The 20864-nt window shown below is 44.7% G+C and overlaps 1 protein-coding gene across 2 annotated transcripts in view; it reads right to left on the bottom strand.

Moving 5' to 3' along the window:
- Positions 1 to 4029: 4029 nt before the first annotated feature.
- The window catches only part of LysRS (Lysyl-tRNA synthetase), a 79715-nt gene continuing 62880 nt past the window's right edge, over positions 4030 to 20864 (bottom strand). For both annotated transcript variants that reach the window (XM_037428678.2, XM_037428679.2), the window contains 2 exons: positions 13866 to 14009; positions 4030 to 4597 (listed from right to left, as the gene is read on the bottom strand). In XM_037428678.2, coding sequence (XP_037284575.2) covers positions 4505 to 4597; positions 13866 to 14009 — 237 coding nt within the window. In that variant the 3' untranslated portion in view covers positions 4030 to 4504. The remainder of the gene's footprint in view (positions 4598 to 13865; positions 14010 to 20864) is intronic.

Genomic DNA, 20864 nt, shown 5'->3' with positions numbered 1-20864 from the left:
GAAGGACACAACCTTGTTCATTAGAAACCTAATAACATTGACCGGTGGACGAAAAGAAAGGAGCACTCATATTATCAAAACTACGACTTGCCTTATCTCAAGATACACTGGCCCAGGCATAGATCCATTTTGCAATCAAATGAACGACATGTGTATTCAGCTTTTTACGGGACAACAGGACTTGGGATACATGCAATCGGCAGCACGAGTCACAGCCTAGTTAACTCGAAAACTGTTAAGGCCTCGCCTGTAGCAGTGTGGCAATGCAACGCCAAAGTGCTAGCACCCTTCGGAGAGGCCCGCTACACATCAGCATTTGCATTCTTCAATCTCGGGCTCGCTAGACAAGCTCTTCAAGTTGAAGTTAATTTGATGCGGTTCGCTGAAGAGGCTCGATGTTTGCGCACACAGCACAACTATTTCCACTGTTTCTCCAGGTAAATCCTTTATGCCGATCAGAATGAGGCGTTCTGCGGCCAGCACCCTTTTGCCTTCGACGAAGCAATGTGATCCGATGCCACAATCAAGAAACTTCAGCCCAGCGCCAAGCGAAAATATGGTCCCTAGAATATTCTAGGGACCATAGCAAAAGTGCCGTGTTGACCCTGTTGGGCATACCCATCTGTTTTTTCCACCAGTGTTGTCAGCACACACGTTTTCTGGAATGCGCAGTTAGATATTACGCCAACTTAATAAAAAGGAAAAATTTCTTGTCGAGCCTGGTGGCACACTTATTACGTATAACTGCCCTGTTAAAAAGGGGGATGCTCTAGCATCCATTCCTTAGTTACTGTACATGATACCTTCCAAAGGAGCCATTACAGTAGTAACAGTACTAACTCACTAACTCTACGAATACGACATGGAGGAAGGAAAGCTAAGGCGATGCGAGCTGCAGAATGAAAAGTGACTGAGAAGTCACGTGCTTTTGCAGGGGTTAGTGGGACAAGGTGGGCACACCGGCGTCTCGTGTCAGCGTCACCACTCATATGACAACGTTGTTCATGGCGGGCTGGAGTTCTGAATGCGCATTTTTATCAAGCTGTTGCACTTCAAAAAGCATGCAATGTGTTAGAACCCTACAGTGAACGTTGGTCTTCACAATTACGAGTTTAGTCTATATTGCTTGAGGTCGAAAGCGGTCGTTTTTGAAGCTCGAACCAACTTTTCCAAAAATGGTTGGCGCCGCAGCTTCATTGTTTTTCTTCGGCACTGTGCTGTTGCATGCCTCAGCGAAGGCAGCCTAAAGTTCCTAGGTGAGAACGGCAGCGTTTACGGCTCTCAGTACGAGAGGCGGCAGTGAGCCGTTTTTATGTACGATGATCACAACTATCAGAAAGCAGTATGTGACCTACTGTTCTCACCGGAGCTTGCGAAGTTGAGAATTATACGTGCCTGTCACAGTAAGATGATTTATTGTTTTTGAATTACAGCTTGCTGTTAAGGTTTGAGCACGGTAACCTCATCTTTGGCCAAGTTTTTTTCGACGTGGTCGCAGTCGGCTGAGCCACGCTGCTGCAAACAATACTCGTGCGCGTGTATCGTGACACACATGGCAAAGAATGATTCGAAAAATGCTTCATATGGCTAAATAGCAAGACAAATTGAATACGATTTCACTCTTACATCATGTTATGTACGCCGAACTTACCGTATGTGCAGAAAACAACAGCCTGTTGTGCAGATTATCCCGCCGATTCGCGCCATTGCTCTCTTGCATTCAGGGGAAAAAACACGAAGTGAAAAGCTGTAAGTGTATTGTAGATTCACAATGAGCCGTAATGAAGCTGTGAATAGGACACAGGCGCTATACAAGCGAGTATCACAGCATGTTTGCTCGTAATCAGCACAAAAGTTTCGATTTCCCAGCTCGTCTATCATATGGGAACGGCGGTGACGCCCGGCGCGTTCGAAATCGGCTACTTTATGCATACACTATGGGTTCGCCTCCCTCTCGCTGGCACAGGTTGCGCATGCGCAAACCGCCGTAGCGTGACCACAACTGCGAGGAGTCTTCTACTCTGCCCTACTTCTGGCTTCACAAAATGTGTCTTAACAGCCTCTCCTTAGTTTATTCCTTTCTCCATAGAATACGACATCGCAGTGATAACGTCATTGCCGCTCAGTAAAGTAATTACTTATCTGACGCGATCTGCAATCACCGCTTCACCTAGAAGGATTTATCCCCCATGTGAACACCGCTTTAGATGCTTTCTTCCTTCTTCGATGCAGAGGAGTGCGCTGGAAGTACGCCACCGTACCGGAAGCTGCACGGGAAGAGATGACCAAAGTGGAAAGAAGCTACGCAAGCCCTTGCATCATGAAACGCGATCGCTCTCCCCATTAGTCTGCGTCGCGTGGTAATGCTGCTACCATAGCTACTGTGCAATTTTTGCATGCCCCGGCCGTTTGGGTGGCAGGGGTGTGCCGCGGCTCTAATTTCTCTTCATTCCTTTAAACGATTTCGCGTTCGACATGGGCGCTCAGCAGTCAGACTTCATTGCTTTAACATATATTGCAGCATGAGGGCATAGTAGTAAGCATGTTACTACTTAGCCATAAAAAACATACAAAAACTGACAGTGCAGTAGCATTGACGGTAAAGTAACTGCAATGTGTGGCACATTTCCAAGTCCTCATCCTTCTTACTGTGGACAGTTTTAGCTTGAAATCTACACTGCTTGTGCAACTTCTGCCAGAAGCTCCCAAGTGCAGCGGTAAAAGGAGCCTATTTCTTTTATTTGTTCCACTGTACTGTAAACATGACAAATTAGAAAGTGTTTTGACTCTTAAAGACATTTGTTTACAATAAAGTTGGAAAACCTATGCACATCATAGCGGCCGCCAAGCAGATAGGTCACATGAGTGGTGCCGCAAAACAGAATCTCCCAAATGGAGGAGTGGTTAAAACTTTTTGTGGTAGCGCCACTGTGATCTGCAGCATTGTGCATATTTGAAACCTTATTGAAATGAAGTAGACATTTTATGCACAGTACTTATATCGTCCGGTTAGCTATCTAAAGGATTTCGATAGCTAAGGGTTTGTGATCAAAACTGTTTTGGGATCTGTTTAATTTAAAAGGGTCCTGCAATGCTTATTGAACATAAACGCTGCCAACTGGTAGTCGGGGCTCCCGAGAACACATGAACCAAATATTATAACACAGAATGTGGACTTTAGTTTACAATGAATTCTCAAAGTCAGCTAAAAATCGATATTCTCTTTTTCTTGACAAATTATGCTGCATACTAAAAAGTCCTTGCATCGTAAGCTTAACTATCACACTGTTGGCTGATTTGAGTATAGCGCACTCAGGAGTTACTAGGGCCATCGCAAGAAACCAGGAAATGTTTGTGCGATTGCACTGAAAAATCGCATGCCCGAAGAAAAAACAAAAACAAGAGAAAAAGTGCTCAAGGTCAGGAAGTGTGTACAGTGTACTGCACCTTTTGGTTTTGCTTGCACCACTTCATATTTATGTTAGCCCCGAAGTGCTAACATAAATTTATGTTATGGGGCATAACATAAATTTATGGAATCGGGGCTAACATAAATAACATTTATGTTAGCCCCGATTCATTGCCACTTGTACTTAACTGAAAGCTCTTGTAAGGCCTGCATGCCCTCTGTAAGTCTTTGTAAACTATGCTAGCAGAACTATGACATTTACGTATAATGTTAGCCTATAGATCCTCCAAAGCACCATCTCCTAGTTAACAGTGGAAAATAACAGTTTTAAAGCGAGATTCTTAGGGCAAATGCCTTCTGGCCGCAGCTATATTTTGTACAGTCTTCTAGGACCCACGCCATTCTGCGCCAGTTGAAAAGCGATGTCTTGTGCACATGCATCGCTGTCACTGCACATCCATGTCCTGATGCAGGCACCACACATTTTTGTCTTCCCATTAATTGCTGTTCTTCTACTTAGCTGCTCTACCCTCCATTCAGCAGCTGCTCACGAGAACTAAAGTTGTGTGAGTGAGCATAAAGTGCATACTTAAGGTGACACAAAAGAACAACACCGCCAGGAATTCTCAGACAAGTTATATTTTCACACTCCCCTAAAACATTTGAAGCAACTTCATTTCTACATTCCCAAGAAAGTGTCCCTGTACTCAGCACTTCCTATCAGTTCCGTAAAGTAGATGGCAGTGCCAACCCCCCAAGAAGTAGTCATTGCCACCATGATAATCCTCCCCCGCAATTTTAATGTTAAGTTTCGTAACTATGCGCAGTCAGCATCCACTTATATGCTGACAGAAATGGAACAGAAGTTAATTCCTTGCTGCAGGAAGTGCCAAGAAGCATCATTCAAGAGCAATGTCTATTTTAGTTGATGAAGGGTTCTGTCTTCTGAGAAAAGTTGAGGAAAGCTTTGAGCTGAGTTCCACTCATATGTGCAGGCACAAATATCCTGAGCAGTGAGGGCTTGCAAGTGTGAAAACCAGCTGTTGTAATAACACTTCATCGTCAGCAGCAGCAGCATGACGGGTCAGATTGGGCCTATTTTCCGGGTGTACTGGCAGCTTCAGCCCCTTCCTCATGGCGGTGCTTGTTAGGGTCATCTGGTCTCATAGCCGGAAACAGCAGTACCTCCTGCAAGGTAGGCAGCCCAGTGTTTCTCATTTAGCCGTAATTTGTCTTTGCAATCTTTTCACAACTAAAAAGAGAATAACCTGCCCCCTTTTTGACAACAACATCAATAACCAATTATCCTTGCTAAAAGCTCTTCTAAATAATACACAGTAGACTCTCATAGAATGGAACCTGAAGGGAATGGGAAAATGTGTTGGATATAACAAAAGTTCAGTTTAGTGAGAGATAAACAGGGGTGCAGTATGCAGGGATGAAACCAATCATATGGGAAGCAGTTGTTCCACTTAAGCAGCAGTTCCACTTATCAGATTTCCGTTTACTGAATCTAATGTACTATTCATCACACTTAAATCTAGAGCAATGTGAATCACAAAATTTTGGGTGCGAAGTGAATTTGAATATTTAAGTGCAAATCGAACAAAATATTTCTAGAATAGTTCAAATCGAAATTGCAGAAAAAAAGTTGGAGTGAATTCTTAATCATATTTTTATAAGATATAGCACTGTGAAAGTGTTTATTTTCGCTAGGTTGATGAAGCACTGGCAGTGTGGTATTTTATAGATGTCTTATCAAGAATGAGACAGTGCAGAGGCCGAATTGTATTAGCACATCATTTGATACAACCAAAGTATTGCCAACAACACTTTACACTATCAAGGCAAAGATGCTATTCCCTCAGCCTTTTCTCCTATACCAACTTCTGTGGAAGCCCAAATGATGAGGCTGACAAGATTGTGCTCCCTTCGAGTTAGAAATCCAAATCTCCCTCGTAGCCATCAACAAACAGGAACATTTGAAATTTTGTATCCTAAAAACCTTCAGCATCCAATTTCTCTCACTTCCTGCCCAAATTTGAAATCCAAAACAGCATTAATTGAGCCAGCAACATCTATCATCTCCATGTTGCAGCCAGCATTTTCTCGAGTCAATACATTTAGGACCGTAGCAGAGCATAAAAGGCAGCTTTGTTGCAATATGAGAGTGTTATGGAGTTAAGCACTTGAAAATGTGAAGGGGTTACTTTCAATCACACATGCACAGTATTTGAAAAATTCAACCATATCGGAGCCTGAAGGGCAGCTTTTCCTCAATACGAGAATGTAGAACTAATAAGTTGAAGCATATCGAAGATTTCAAGGGGTCACATTTAATCTGATGTTGCCTGCATTTGTCCCCGGGAAGTTCGAATAGTTTAAATAATAAACTCCAGTGCGAATCAAATTAAATAGCAAGCACTATTAGAAAAATATTCGAAATTTCGAATATTTGCGCACCCCTACTTAATACATAAACAGGCACTCTATGCACATGATTAAGTGGTTAAATTAAAATGTTTAATTTCCCAGAGTGATGATGTGCCAATGACAGATGTAAAGAAAAGTGGGTTCTATTTTACTTAAACTACAAGTGGTTTTTCAATGTGCACCTGACATGCATTTTAATTTTCGCATTTCTCACCCATCAAAGTATGACAGCTTTAGCTGGGAACTAAACAAGTGACTTTATGCATTGCAATACACCATAGCCACTGAACCACTGGGCAGGTATATACACGGACATAAACAACTATGAGTTGGTACCGGCCACATATACACGTTGCTTAGTATTTTTCATTTTAAATACTTTATTAACTGCTATAATTACTGTTTTCACAGTAAACGTTTCAAGGCAAAAGACCAGATACATTTTTAAAATATTGCGTACAATGTGATTGATCAACAGAGCACATCTTCATTTTGCAGCTTTCTTTTTGTATTCTAAGTTCAAACAAAAGCTTACCTTAATGCCTTGGTTGCATAGGTGTGCTACTCACGGAGGTCTAAGGCTGGGCCACTGACCAGATCATTTTTTTTTTCTAGCTCTGTGTGATGATCTGTGATAGTGATGACAACTGGGCTATATCAGTAATTGCACTGCATGCTCTCGATTTGCTGCATCCTACCAAGCTGATCACTAATACTGTGCTAGCAGTTGCTTTCAAGAGAAGGCACGTCACTTAGGTACACATGAGTCTGAAAAGCCATATTTGTAGTAGATGCAACTTTTCTGTGGCAACTGTGATGACATGAAAGCGACATGTGTAGTCTGCAGTGTTAGCTTTCGTTTCCTGAGCTTTATCTAAAACAACAAAATATACAATATATTTAGGAACCTTTTCCAAAAAGTTGCATCAAGCAGGGGTGGAAGTGGGCTTCAGTCGTTTGGAGCAGCTTTGGGAGCAGAAATAATATGGTTTTGGAGCAGCTCTGGAGCACCAAAAGGCATGCTTTGGATCATCAAAATTTTGTTTCGGAGCCAATTTCTCGAGTCACACATCACTGTTAATTAGAATTTTTGCTTTCTCTTTGCGTTCTCATAAACACAGAAAAATTTCAGTGGTTTTTACTAAGCATTCAACGCTGATCAAGTGATCAGACTTACCCCAAATTGATATATTAAACCGTACAACATCAAAACTGAAAGTACAGCAGCTCAAATAAAAAGCATAAGCGGTGCACTGGACAGCTACTAAACCTCAGATGAATGAAAAAATGTAATGTTAAAATGTAACAATGTTCAAAATGTGATTAAAATGCTGAATCCAACATGAACAGCAACTTAAGACAAGAGATGTACTAATATATTAAAAGTTGTCTTCATACTAAATCAATAGGGCTCTATAAAAGAAATTTTAAAAACTTGTGTTCCGGTCATTGAAGTGCCACAGCTGCCATGAGGGCCACGAAGGAATTTAGATGTGCTCGCTGTGCCGTTGCGGGGCAATTAAGTAATTCTTTTTATTACGATAAGAACTATATGGACACTTGACAGGTTTTCGCCGCTTCCGCTGTGTTTCGCATAAACTACAAGTTGGTTACATTCCCCATGCATTGTACATTTTATCCACGTGTAAAATTGCGTAAGCTGGGGTGGTGACCGCTGCTCAAGTAGAGATTAAACGAGGCGGCCGATCTGCATCGCTCGGAGGGAACATGCGATAGCATCCCACCACGTATGAGACCTGCCGTGGAATGCTGAAGCAGAGATGGAACACGCCGCCCATCTTGAACAAGCATGAAAAAAGATGTGGGGGAAAGAGGGGGAAACGGGTCGCTAGAGCAGCAGTGGTGAACTTTGATTCTAAGGACATGGTTGCGATAAGCTGGAGCGCGCGCTATTCTTGATGAGATCAGGCTATAGGTGGCAGCACCGTCCCTGCAAAAGTGTGGATAGGCGGTCGGCGGCGCGCATACAAATACACGCAGCAGCGCTTTGCTGCGTGTGGTTTGAGCCGATGTCGGCGAATGAGAAGTGTTTACTGCAATTTACTGGTAATATTTACGGTCCTCTCTGCCGAATCAACGCTTGAAGCCCGTGTAACGTTGATATTACTATCGAGTCAAGCTCACCCAGGCTGGCTGACTGCGCGCTTTCGCACTAAATCACGCTTGTGCTGTGTTGTTTGTACGCATTTCGCTTATGTTCCACCTACTATGCACTCCTCTTGCATGACTGAACTACTCATTAACATCTTGCTCATCTGAATACTACAAAAGAAAGAGAAAGAAAGATATCCCTCATATCAGAGTGACGTGTTCGATGCTACTGTTCGCACCAAATACGCATGCTTATTTTTTGCCTCATTCTGTTTCCCATGAAATGTAGGACAGTCGATAAGTAGCCAAAAAAGCTTCGTGCCTGATAGTTCTTTGCACTACATTGACGTTTAAGACGTATGCACATGTTCCTGCACCAGTAGAACTATCAAAACCCCAAAAAAGTTCTGCAGAAAGCTTTCATTTAAGGATTACGTGCATATGAATGTTATATAACCAAGGTCTGCTTATTTCATGGGAAGAACATGTCTTCTTTCTCATTTTTTTAATTGAAAAAGACTGCTGCTTTTCATCAGTCAATAACAAGGCCACACAAACGCTCAAGACAGTGAAAAAAAAAGATAACATTTTCTATAAAGTTATATAACAGTAATGTAAGGCACGCCGTCTGACTTAATTTTGAACGTCTGGGTTTTTTAAAGCATTTTTAAATCTAAGCACACAGGTGTTCAAGCGTAAATTTCAGCCCAAATTCAAAAATGGCACTCGGCAACTCCATTTAAAAAAAAAATGAGTTTAAGTACCGATGTGTCAGACTTTACTTGATAGAATTACTGGCGAGCCCGGCTATATCGAACCCGTTTATATCAAATTATCCCGTACATCGAACTATTCCTAAACATGGTAAGTTTACAATGAGAATATAAAGCAAAAGTTACTGTTTTATCGAACAAAAATAGCAACGACAACTGATATATCAAACTCCATGTGCCTCAAAAGTGCCCCAGCAAGTTGGCTTTCCCTCGTGGTGGCGGGAAAAACTGCCGGCGCCACCCTAGTAAAAGTTGGTTAGACCCGGTTGTGCGCGGGTGAACACCCCCCTCCAAAAAATGAACCTGGCCCGCTCGCAGCGCTTACAGCCAATCAGATGCCGTCGTGCTTTCTCCAAAGCGCGGAGGCGTTAGAAGTGAGCGCCATTTTTTCTTTCTTTATGCTTGTGTGCCTGCTGCTGCCGATTCGGCGTGGTCTGTGGTGTTGCCTGTTGGTGCTCTGTGAACTGTATTGGCGCGCTGTCATCATGGCTTGCGCAAAGAGGCAAAATTTGCCGTTCGCCGCAAAACTCGAAATCATCAATCGGGTTGAGCGCGGTGAAAAGAAATCCGACGTCGCCGCCGTGTACAAAATTCCAAGGAGCACCTTGAGTACTATCCTGAAGAACAAGGCAGACATCAGGGCCAAGTCGGACAAAAGGCCAGGCGCCCATGGCACCCGACGCGTGCGCGCTGCTGTGTATAAAGATGTTGAAGCGGCCATTTACAAGTGGTTTATGGACGTTCGGTAGCGAAACATCCCGATGTCCAGCCCTATGATCGAGCAGAAAGTCAAGGACCTTGCTTTTCTGCTTGTCAGGAATGATTTCCAAGGCTGTTCAGGCAGGCTTCAGCGGTTCAAAGAACGGCACGACATCGTTGGCAAAGCTGTTACAGGTAAAAGAAGAGCGGCAGACCTGGACAGCATAGAAAAATGGCTCGAGAAAAACTGGCGAGATATTGCAGCAAGATATAGAGCCCAAGATATCTTCAATGCGGATGAAACCGCTCTATTTTGGCAAATGTTGCCAAACAAGACACTTGCGTGTCGTGGCGACAAGACAAGCGGCGGCAAGGCAAACAAAGCTCGTGTGTTCGTGCTGCTGGCAGCTAACTTAGACAGATCGAAAAAGCTTCGACCTCTGGTTATCGGGAAAAGCACGGCACCGCGGTGTTTTCGAAATGCTCTGTCGCTTCCAGTTACCTACCGAGCAAACTCAAAAGCGTGGATGACCGGGGAGCTTTTCAGCAGATGGCTATAGTCGTGAAATGATGATTTGGTAGGCGAAAATCGCAAGGTGTGCCTGCTCGTGGACAATTGTTCATTGCACCACTGCAGTACGACCTTCAGCAACATCACGCTGCGTTTTTTGCCCCCGAACACTAGGTCTGTACTGCAACCACTAGATCAAGTTATTATACGCGCAATGAAAGCCGGCTATCGGAAGCGCCTGGTGGAGAGCCCGCTGCAGAACCTTCGTGTCAGCAGGGAGCTTAAGATCGACTTGCTCGGAGCTATTTCTATGTTGAGTAGATCGTGGGCAGATGTCAAGAAGGAGACGATCCAGAACTGCTTTAGGCATGCCGGCTTCCGCATGCCTGGTGATGACACCCCAAATTCTGACAGCACTGAAGACACCGCAGGTGTTTCCGCCGAAGTTTGGAACGAGCTGGCAGAGTTCTCGGGTGCTATCGACGGATCGACATTCGACAAGTTCGTCAGTGCGGACGATGATGTCCCTATCATGGGCCAATTACAGGATGAAGATTACATTGCAGACGTCGACCACGAGCCAAAGCGACAGCAATATAAAAATCGACGACAGCCCATTGCCTACATCCTCCGCAGTGATTAGTGTACTTGCGTTGGTCCGGCGCTATTGCTTGAATGTGGAAGGTTGCGGCCTCAGCAGCTCCGACTCGTTGGACAACGTGGAGGCGTGCATACTGTCACAGGCAGCGAAGTCGTTGACACAGAAAAAAATTCGGGACTATTTTGTTCCACAGTAGGGCACTCAAGTAAGCCACCATATTAATAAAGTACTTTTCTTCAAGTTTGTTATGTGCCTTTGTGTCAAAACCTATACCGGGCCTATATCGAATTATGCCATATATCGAACTAATAAACGTTTTTTGGCGAGTTCGATATACCCGGGTTCGACTGTACCTTTTCAGAGTAGTACCGTGGCCAGATAAACATAACTAGAGCTCATTGCATAGTCGATGAACTATATAGAGTGCTGTAGTTACACACCTAATAACAAGGTACAAGTGCGTGGCCTAGAGCCTCATTTTTGTTAACAAGCAAGTCGCTGAAACACTGCCTTCACTCACCATTTAATAGTTTTTATGTTTGATTCGATGCCAAGTGCATTTTACGATGTGCTTAAAGCAGAAAGCGGGACCCACACTGAAATCATTATCGTAAATGGAAGGTACGACGACAATATACAACACTCTGGAATGTTGCATGTTGCACATCACTGATCTTATTGCAGTGCATTACTAGCCGAGCAAGACCAAATGCTTGCACATGACGTTTCAGGCATACGTACAGGCACTTAAACTTGCGCTAACATATCCAAACAAGCCACCCTTTGTGAACATCAAAAACGGACTACTCTTACATATAAACACGATGTCTAGCGGACGACGCAGGGAGCAATCCACATTTCGGCGTTTCGGCCAGTTGCCGCCAGGCGGCGACTCTGCTCAATCTCGCGGCCAATCGGCAAGCATCAGCGCGCGACTCGTAAACCGTTCTACGTGGTACACTCTTAATGGGAAGAGATTATGCGATAAGAGCATTTGGCCCTGGAGCGGCCGTACTTATTTTCTTACACCAGCACTTTGCAGAGTGTCGCAATGTCGGTTCCAAAAAAGTTAGCTTTCAGCCTTCGTATTGCCACGGGGTCGTGATGTTGACGAAGCTAGCAGCCAGTGTTTTCATGAGTGAACTTTATTGGGGCGGACCTGTGCCCGGCAAACGAAACATCACACGCAATACATGCTGTAGGTTGATAGCAACAAACCAAAGTGCCAGTCTTCAATAATCTGCCAAGCAGCAAAGTGTGTCAGCATTCATACATGTGCCATCGAAGATTCCAGAGTTATTGCTAGTGGCTGCGCAAGTTTCAGAGCAAACTCTAATGTGCCCATTGTGTGCGTAATCTCATTGGAAGGTTCGAAGGTTATCTAGATTGTTCTCAGTCATTCGGGCGTGGTTTGTGTAAGGCAGCGTTACACATGTAAAGTGTGGTAGCAAAAATAGAAAGAAAGGAGCGAGTGCGGCGTTACCATTAGAAGATTACAAAATTGCAGTCATCGCTCCGCCGGTGAAACTGATTTTTATTTTTTTCCGTTTATATGGTTCGGCTAACAGCTTTGCTGTTATAACATATACAGTCGCATAATGAAGTATGCACACAAACTCCACTCCACAAACTCCAAAATTCATGCATGAACCGAAATACAATGTGATTAAACTAATTTGATATGAACGCAGTTGCGTCTTTTGTGTAGCCCACGCGTGTTGTTCGGTCGATGATAACTCAACTAAATTTGGCATTGTGCCCTTAAATTACCATTTAGGCACAGCTTGGCGCAACAGTTCCACCCCTGATCAAGCCATAAAAAGCTAGGTAACAATTCATTCAAAACCAGACTACCCTTCATAAATGCTAATGACTTTGCTCATACTGGCTAACACAATTTGCATGGCTCACAATAGCAAGTGATAAGGCAAGCATGAACACCTTATGAAGTAATTTGCAATGTATTCCCAGTCTCTAAATTGAAGCCAACCCTTACAGGCAGGTGCTCTGAAATGTCATTCACTTGATGTGCATGCACACACACATGCACAAAAAGCGATATAGCTAGAGCTCTGTGTTTTCAAAGTTTACTTCTTGTGCATTCAGACGGTGTTTTTTGGAGATTAGTTTTTGGGAGAAAATTCGATGTTTATCGGAGTTTATTTGGTATAAATACCCAATTCTTGGAAATCCCATGTTTAATTTTACATTACAAGTTGCCCAATGTGCTCTTATTAATTTTATTTCCAATGAAGATTCATTTCATTGTTGCTGGTAATCCTGTTCTTCCATCATTACCTTTCTCCCCTTTCTTTTTACTTATTTTGTTAATAATACACTGCACTGCTGTGATTTTGCAAAAATAAACTTTCTGGGGGCAGGAGCTAGGCAAGCTGCTTGTCCTCTCTCTCATCTTCTTGATGAAAGATAAAGGACCCATTAATAGTATTATTCTCAATACGGAGAAACCTTAGAAGGAAATGTATATTAACAAGAAAATATGCAAACACACTTAATATATTTCAGACGTCTCAAATATTTGAGCACACAAACACATATGCAAAAATGCACAAATACTACTTGAATACAAAACAGCCACATTTGCTGATGTTACAATCTTAAAGCTTGTTTTAATAGATGCAAACATACTTTACGAGGTTTCTGCCGCTGATGGATGTTCGCTCCATTCAAATGATGAATCTCAGCTTCGAAAATGCTCTTTCAAGGTTGAGAATGCTGTTTTAAAATCAGAGTTTTCCAGATAAATCTGAATTGTCAAAAGCTTTACCTGCAGGTGTTTGCCAGAATAATTCAAAAATACAGAGCCCCAGATATAGCCTAGGGCTTTCAGAAAACATAGATCTATACTATATATGAAAAGTACCATTGCATGGAAATCACTGATGCATACAAAAACTCAGAATGACACGTGCATTGAAAAAATTTGTCTACATCTTAACTTGCTGACATACAAACCTAGCCACTTTTCATAGACGTACGCTAGAAAGTTAAGTAAAGGAGCACTTATTACTATATACCATCGCACCCCTTTATAAGAGACACTGATGTAACAGAAAAGTGGGTATAAGAGACACCAGACTGCTTACATTAAAATCGGGGTGGATACGTAACTGCACACGTGGTACCCTGTTTATAGGAGACAGCTCACGTATAAGACAAGAATAGCTCGCTAGTGAATGTCTCTTATAAAGGGGTTCAGCTGTATTTATGATGAACAGGCGCATAGCTCATTTATGATAATTACATCAACATTTGTTCTGCTGGTCCATGCTTTAATAAAGGCTACAAGAAGTGAAGGGTACATGCCTTGATGTTATTTGAATCAGTGAGAAACATGACCATTCGGTCAATGCCCATGCCCCAGCCTCCCGTGGGTGGCAGCCCATGCTCCAAGGCAGTGCAGAAGTTCTCATCCACTAATTGGGCTTCGTCGTCTCCAGCTGCTTTATCCTGCACAGCGTAAAATCCATCCCAATGTTTTTTTTTCCGAGCACTTCAAGATCATTTCGGTGCAAACATATGTTCACCCTTCTCAATGTAAAAACATGCACAGTTGGCAACATGTTCTGCGTTTCTTAGTCGTGAGCTGCATGTGCAAGCAAAAAACAGCAAACTTCAATATGGTCCACTTTGTGAAACTCAAATTTCTGATATTGCGTTTGTTTGCTGCTGGGCACTAAACTGTCAGATTCACCATGAACTGACCCTCTGTGTGGCTCAAAAACAGAACTTGCCCTTTTTCCATCTGCAGAAAGTATGAGTCGCCTTAAAGGGCCCCTTTCCAAAATTGAGACAATTCAACTTACAATTTCTTCAATAAAGAACCAATATAAAAATTATTTTAGCTTAAGCACTTCTCATGCGGCACACCATAAGACCAGGTGAGGGCCTCTTTAAATTATGCAGGTTAGTAAACCATATGGCTTTAAACACTTATTTGAGACAGCACACATCATTTTCTTTTCTACACTTTCCTTTATAGAGAAGTAACACTTTTTTTAGGAACACTCCATATAAGAAAGGAGTCAGCCACATAAAATAGAATGCACAAACACAAAAAAGGAAGAGAAAAAACATTACATTTATTTATGTGTGGCAAATAAATAACCCAATCATCCCTGTACAAAAAAAAATTTCAAACAGATGAAATGGAACAAATTCAGCAATGGAACGTAGTAAAGAAAGACATAACACTAATAACTATATTTTTAATTAAATATCCCCTGGCTACACATAGGAAAGACAAAATGTGTGCCATATTGTGAACATCATACAGAAATGATTACTGAAGTTGTGAAAATTTATAAACATTTCTGAAAAATTATTTTAGGTGCATTGTAGACATTCTAGCTATTAAAAATTTCACTTTGAAAACACAATCAAGTAGACAGCAGAGCAGAAAAACAAGAACAGGGCTCATACAGGTTTCCAAAGAAAAATTCAAGGATATTCAAGGACTTTTCAGGACCTATTAGGACTCAAAGGACTCAAAGCGTCATGCCGAGTCGGAATTCTTCACTCTAAAATTTTCACTTATAATATATGGATATCGCAATTATGAAAAAAATTGGCCTCGTATCTGCATGTTACACTGCAAATGTCGTCGAAAGATGATAGTCCTGCGTCTGGAGAGAGTGAACAAAACATTTATTTGATGTTCTGCGCAAAAAAACCAGTGAATGGTATTCTGGAGACGCTGCGTTAGAGTGCCTCGAGCGTGCGGCAGAAGCGAACGAGCGCATCAAGTCACGTCACCAGTGAGACATGAGCGCTATCTGGCAGTTATCCTGGAAAATGGGATGCGCACCATGGGCGCCCGTCTCTGAGGTGATAAGGTGTAGAACGCAAGGCGACGGGTAGGTGCCACCACCGTGTCATCTTAGCAAAGCGTTGGAAACACTTGCCATTTCGTTCAAGCATTGCATGGCCAGCGCAGCGTTATAAAGGCTGCGATGCTTAAAATTACTTATGTATGCCTTTTCTAGTAAAAAATACACGTACATAATATTGACGTGTTGTTATGGTGCCTCAGATATGTGCAATAATTACTTTTTAATTGACAATCGCACAAGTATGAACGCTGAACCTTGAGCAATATTGGCGGGCGCTGCGGATGGGGTCGGCCGTTTGGAGTATCGTTTGGTCACTTTGGTGCCGTTTAGGGTACTGTTAAGGGTGGACAAACAGACAAATGTACAGATGGACAGACAGACCAAAATTCTTGTGTCGAAGGTCCCCAAGAAAGACTATCGTCTTTAAAGAAAGCGTAGTCTTAATAACTTCTCGCACCCTCTCCATAGGGAGGGCACGATGTCATGTCAGAAAGTTACGCGGTGATGGGCTTCTACGCGCATGTGTAGTCAGGTCATGCCACAATATTTGTGGCTTGCATGCTCTTTGCTGCAAGCTTTAATTATAACTCTAATAATTACGATACACACACCAAGATTCATTTATTTTCACTATAAGATTTGTCGCCTTTTTAATATGAACAATTTCAAGTTGCTGTTTGTGGGGACCAAATTGTGCAGGTACATAGCAGTGTAGATGATTTAGTCACGTGATCACAAAGCTTTGCACGCGTCATGCTGAGTATTGTCAGCTCTCGCACACATGTGCCGAACAAGCACCTACAAAACAAACTCGCCGCTACCTGCAGCAGACGCGATGCTTTGCCGGTATGTATGAGGCAGAAGTTCGTAAGTCATTCAGCTGACTACAGATCTGGTGTGACGTCACTAGAACTTTTGTTGCCTTTTCCAATAGAGTTATGGCAGTGTTGAACGTGCTTGTGATGGGCCTCGATTAGGAGAATGAGCAGTTAGGTACACTTGGGAAGTGACTTAAGATATATTCTTGAACTCACAAGGTGCTTGCTATAGCCTTGAAATTTAATGGCACCACCCATCAAGAGTGCTGGCTTGTGCTCAGTTGACACTCGCAGCACATTGACAATCAAGAAGTAAAAACTGTGACAGTGGTTAATTTACACTCATACTGTGGATACATGTGTGTTCCTTTCAAGCACCGTTCTTGGTTTGTTTTAGCAGCACGCTGCCCGTTACGAGCTATTACATTCGTTCATCAGCACTCGTCCTGTGCACTTTATTTTCGTGTGTCCTTTATGTTTGAGCGATGCGTTGCATGTATGGAGTTGCTTGGACTTCTTTGCGTGACATTCAAATTTCTTGCTATCAAATTCACTGCTTCACCCTTGCCACAAACTTTTTTTTTTCACATGCACTTTTCCAAAATGGGATCATGTGCACCCAGGTTGCATTCCTGCTTCAGAAATGGGGATATCAGGTTCACACATTGATGTACCACATTTAGGAGGTCCCAATGTCGATATTGCCGCGAAGCGTATTGCGGATAGTGTTGCGCATGCCGATACCGCCGGCACGCGGCCTTATCGTGGTCCAGGATGCACCGCTATTCATCTGTGAAGATCGTGGCCTGCACGTCGACCATTTGTTGATAACGAGATAGCGCCAGATGCTACAGCTACTGTATCTCGGATGGTGAACGTGCCTTGCAATCCAGTGGGACATTCTGTTCCCCGACGGCCGTCGAACACACTGTTCGCCACCCGCCAAGCCGATGTGTCTGCTTTCCTTTAGTGGGCGAAAGTCCGCCAAATAAACGGATCTCCTTCTATTTCTACGAGCCTCCCGGTCTCCTGTCTTCGGGCTACCCTCACTCTTATGTGACATCTGGTGGAGGTGCGGGGTATGCACAAGAACGACCTTAAAACAGCCACTGCAGAGAATGAGGACGCTGAAGACACAGATACTCGAAGCAGTCGCCGCCTCCGAAACCTGCCACCTGAGCTGGGACCGCTACCAGACCTCACGCGACCACGAAAGGACGCTTCCACAGCCACCATGAGCACCCTGCAGTCACCTACTCATCATCATCAGCGACACTCTTCATCAGCGACGACTGGAACAGAGGCCGAAGCAATGACTTACGCCGCTGCAGTGAACACTAGGCCACCCCGACGAAACGAACCCAGTCCTCGACGGTAGGCTGCAGCCCCAAGTAGCCGTCCGCCCTTCCCCGCCCAACTTACATATGAGAGACGCCCGAGCCAAAGAAAATGCGACACCTGGAGAACTCCCGACGACCGTCCCCTATGCCTTCACTGCGGTGAGGCCGGCCACATTCTTCGACACTGCCCCTACAGGCGGATGGGACTGCATGGCTTCTCATATCGGGCACCACGGCCACGCCCTGGACAACGACCTCCGGCAATCGAAGACTACTTGCGCCATACAGAGTGATTGTCCAGCCGTTCTCCATCACCGCCATCCCCACGCTTCACGTCACCGAACCGCAACAACAACGAACGAAGAAGGTCCCCAAGCCCCCGTAGGGAAAACTAAAACCAGCAACCTTTGGAGATGAGGTTGCTTCAAGAGGAAAAGCTGAAGACCCTCCACCGACGACCATATATGACGACAGCACATCATCTACGACGACGACAACGCACAACAACCCAAGCCGCGAGACGAAGCAAAACGAAGCAACAAGACGAAGCCGTGACTCGAACCCAAAACCAACGGGCAACTCTAGCCCACGTGCCACCGATTTTGAAGTATCTATCGACGGCCACCCGGTAACTGCCTTGATTGACACCGGGGCTGACTACTCGGTGATCAGCGGGCCATTGACAGCACAACTGAAGAAGGTTAAGATGGCTTGGGACGGCCCGCAGATCCGCACAGCGGGAGGCCACCTCCTCACCCCATCGGGGCGATGTACTGCAAGGGTGACATCCGATGGTCACACATACCTTGCGACTTTCTTGGTGCTCCCACAGTGCTCCCGTGACGTCATTCTCGGCATGGACTTCTTGACTCAACATCACGCGGTTATTGACCTGGCGTCCAGATCCATCAAACTTTCCTTGGATGAAGCCATAAATTCATACTCGGCACCACATAATCGCGCAGCCCTCCGTGTGCTCGAGAATGACGTGAGCGTCCCACCCTGATCAACGACCCTAATCCCCGTAACCACTGGCACTGCCAAAAATGCCCATGGCGTCGTCGAAGGTAGCATACAGCTTTTGCTTGGCTGTGATATCGCAATCGCAAGAGACATTGCAGACTTCCGGAATGGACAGGGCCCAGTGCTGCTAACAAATTTCAGCCAAGAACACCGTCACCTGGCCAAAGGCACGACCATTGCCTTTCTCGATGAAATCGCAGAAGTCAGCGACACCCTCGCCCTTTCGAATCCAGCGACCATCACCCCACAGACCCACAACTCGCAGCTCTCATTCAACATTAACCCTTCCTTGCCTCAATGCAAGCAGCAACTGCTCCAGAACCTTCTTCGACGTTATGACGACTGTTTCGCCACTTCTTCACAGGTCCGACCAACTTCTCTGGCAAAGCATCGAATCATAACACAAGAAGACATCCGCCCTCTCCATCAAAGCCCTTATCGTGTGTCGGCACGTGAACGTCAGGCCATCTGAGAGCAAGTTGAGGAAATGTTACACGACAATGTAATTCAGCCATCGAAAAGCCCATGGGCAGCACCAGTCGTCCTTGTCAAAAAGAAAGACGGAAGTCTTCGGTTTTGCGTCGATTAACGACGGTTGAATAGTGTAACCAAGAAGGACGTGTACCCTTTACCAAGGATCGACGATATCCTAGATCGTCTTAGTGATGCAAGGTACTTCTCGTCCATTGATCTGAAGACAGGGTATTGGCAAATTCAGGTTGATGAAAGAGACCGAGAAAAGACCGCCTTCATCCCGCCGGATGGATTGTATGAGTTCAAAGTGATGCCATTTGGACTTTGTTCCGCTCCAGCAACCTTCCAACGTCTAATGGACACAGTACTGGCAGGCCTCAAGTGGCAAATATGTCTCGTATACCTGGACGATGTGGTCGTCTTCGCCTCCAACTTTAGCGACCACCTGAAAAGGCTCCGGACGGTACTGGACGCAATTAAGTCATCAGGGCTGGCACTGAAGCAAGAAAAATGCCATTTTGCCTATGAAGAACTAGTTTCTTGGCCACATTATAAGCAAAGATGGCGTAAGACCAGATCCCGAGAAGACAGCCTCTATCGCACAGTTTCCTCAGCCGCAAGATAAGAGAGCAGTGCGCCGATTCTTAGGACTGTGCACCTATTACCGGCGGTTCGTCAAGAACTTCTCACACATTGCTGACCCTTTGACGCAGCTCACCAAGTCGGACGCCCCTTTCAAATGGAAAGCTGCGCAACGTGAGGCATTCAAAGAACTTCAACAACGTTTACAATCACCGCCGGTGCTGGGTCACTTTGATGAAAATGCCGAAACTGAGATACATACAGACGCCAGCAGCATCGGCTTAGGTGCCATTCTCGTTCAGAAGCACAAGGGCTGCGAGCGCGTCATCGCGTATGCAAGCCGCTCACTGTCAAAAGCGGAAGTGAACTATTCCACGTCTGAGAAGGAGTGTCTTGCGATAGTATGGGCCACCTTGAAATTCCACCCATACTTGTATGGCAGACCCTTCAAGGTTGTGGCGGACCATCATGCGCTGTGCTGGTTGGCCAGTTTGAAAGACCCTTCTGGCCGCCTCGCTCGATGGAGCCTACGGCTTCAGGAGTTTGACGTGAAGGTGGTCTACATGTCTGGTCGTAAGCACTCCGATGCAGACTGCCTCTCAAGAGCCCCTGTCAGCACACCACCAAGCCATGAAGACGACGATACCTTTCTTGGGCCTATCAGCAGCAGCACCTTTGCATTACAGCAGCACTCAGACGCGATCCTGCAACAGTTGATCAATTACATCGAAGGAAAGGCCTCCATACCGCCTGCACTGTTCAAGCATGGGATATCCTCCTTCTGTGTGCAAAACGGGGTGGTCGTTAAAAAGAACTTCACACCGAATAAGGCAGCTTACCTTCTTGTCGTCCCAAGCAGCCTCAGAGAAAAAATTTTACAAGCGTTACATGACGAACCCACTGCAGGCCACCCCGGTTTTACACGCACACTCCACAAAATTCAAGAGCGATACTACTGGCCCCGCCTCTCCTCAGATGTTGCGCGGTACGTCAAGAGTTGCCGTGAATGTCAGCGCCGGAAGAGACCTCCAACAAAACCAGCTGGATTTCTCAAGCCAATTGAACCCCCGTCGAGACCATTCCAACAGATTGGTATGAACCTGCTTGGACCTTTCCCCTCGTCAACATCCGGTAACAAGTGGATCGTAGAGGCCACTGATTACCTTACCCGATACGCTTAAGCTAAGGCCCTTCCGAACGGCACAGCCGTAGAAGTTGCCAAATTTTTTGTCGAAT

The sequence above is a fragment of the Rhipicephalus microplus genome, chromosome X (genome assembly GCF_043290135.1).
Source record: "Rhipicephalus microplus isolate Deutch F79 chromosome X, USDA_Rmic, whole genome shotgun sequence".
Classification (NCBI taxonomy): domain Eukaryota; kingdom Metazoa; phylum Arthropoda; class Arachnida; order Ixodida; family Ixodidae; genus Rhipicephalus; species Rhipicephalus microplus.
The sequence above is the reverse complement of the archived record's forward strand: the minus strand, read 5'-3'. Positions and strand labels throughout refer to the sequence as shown.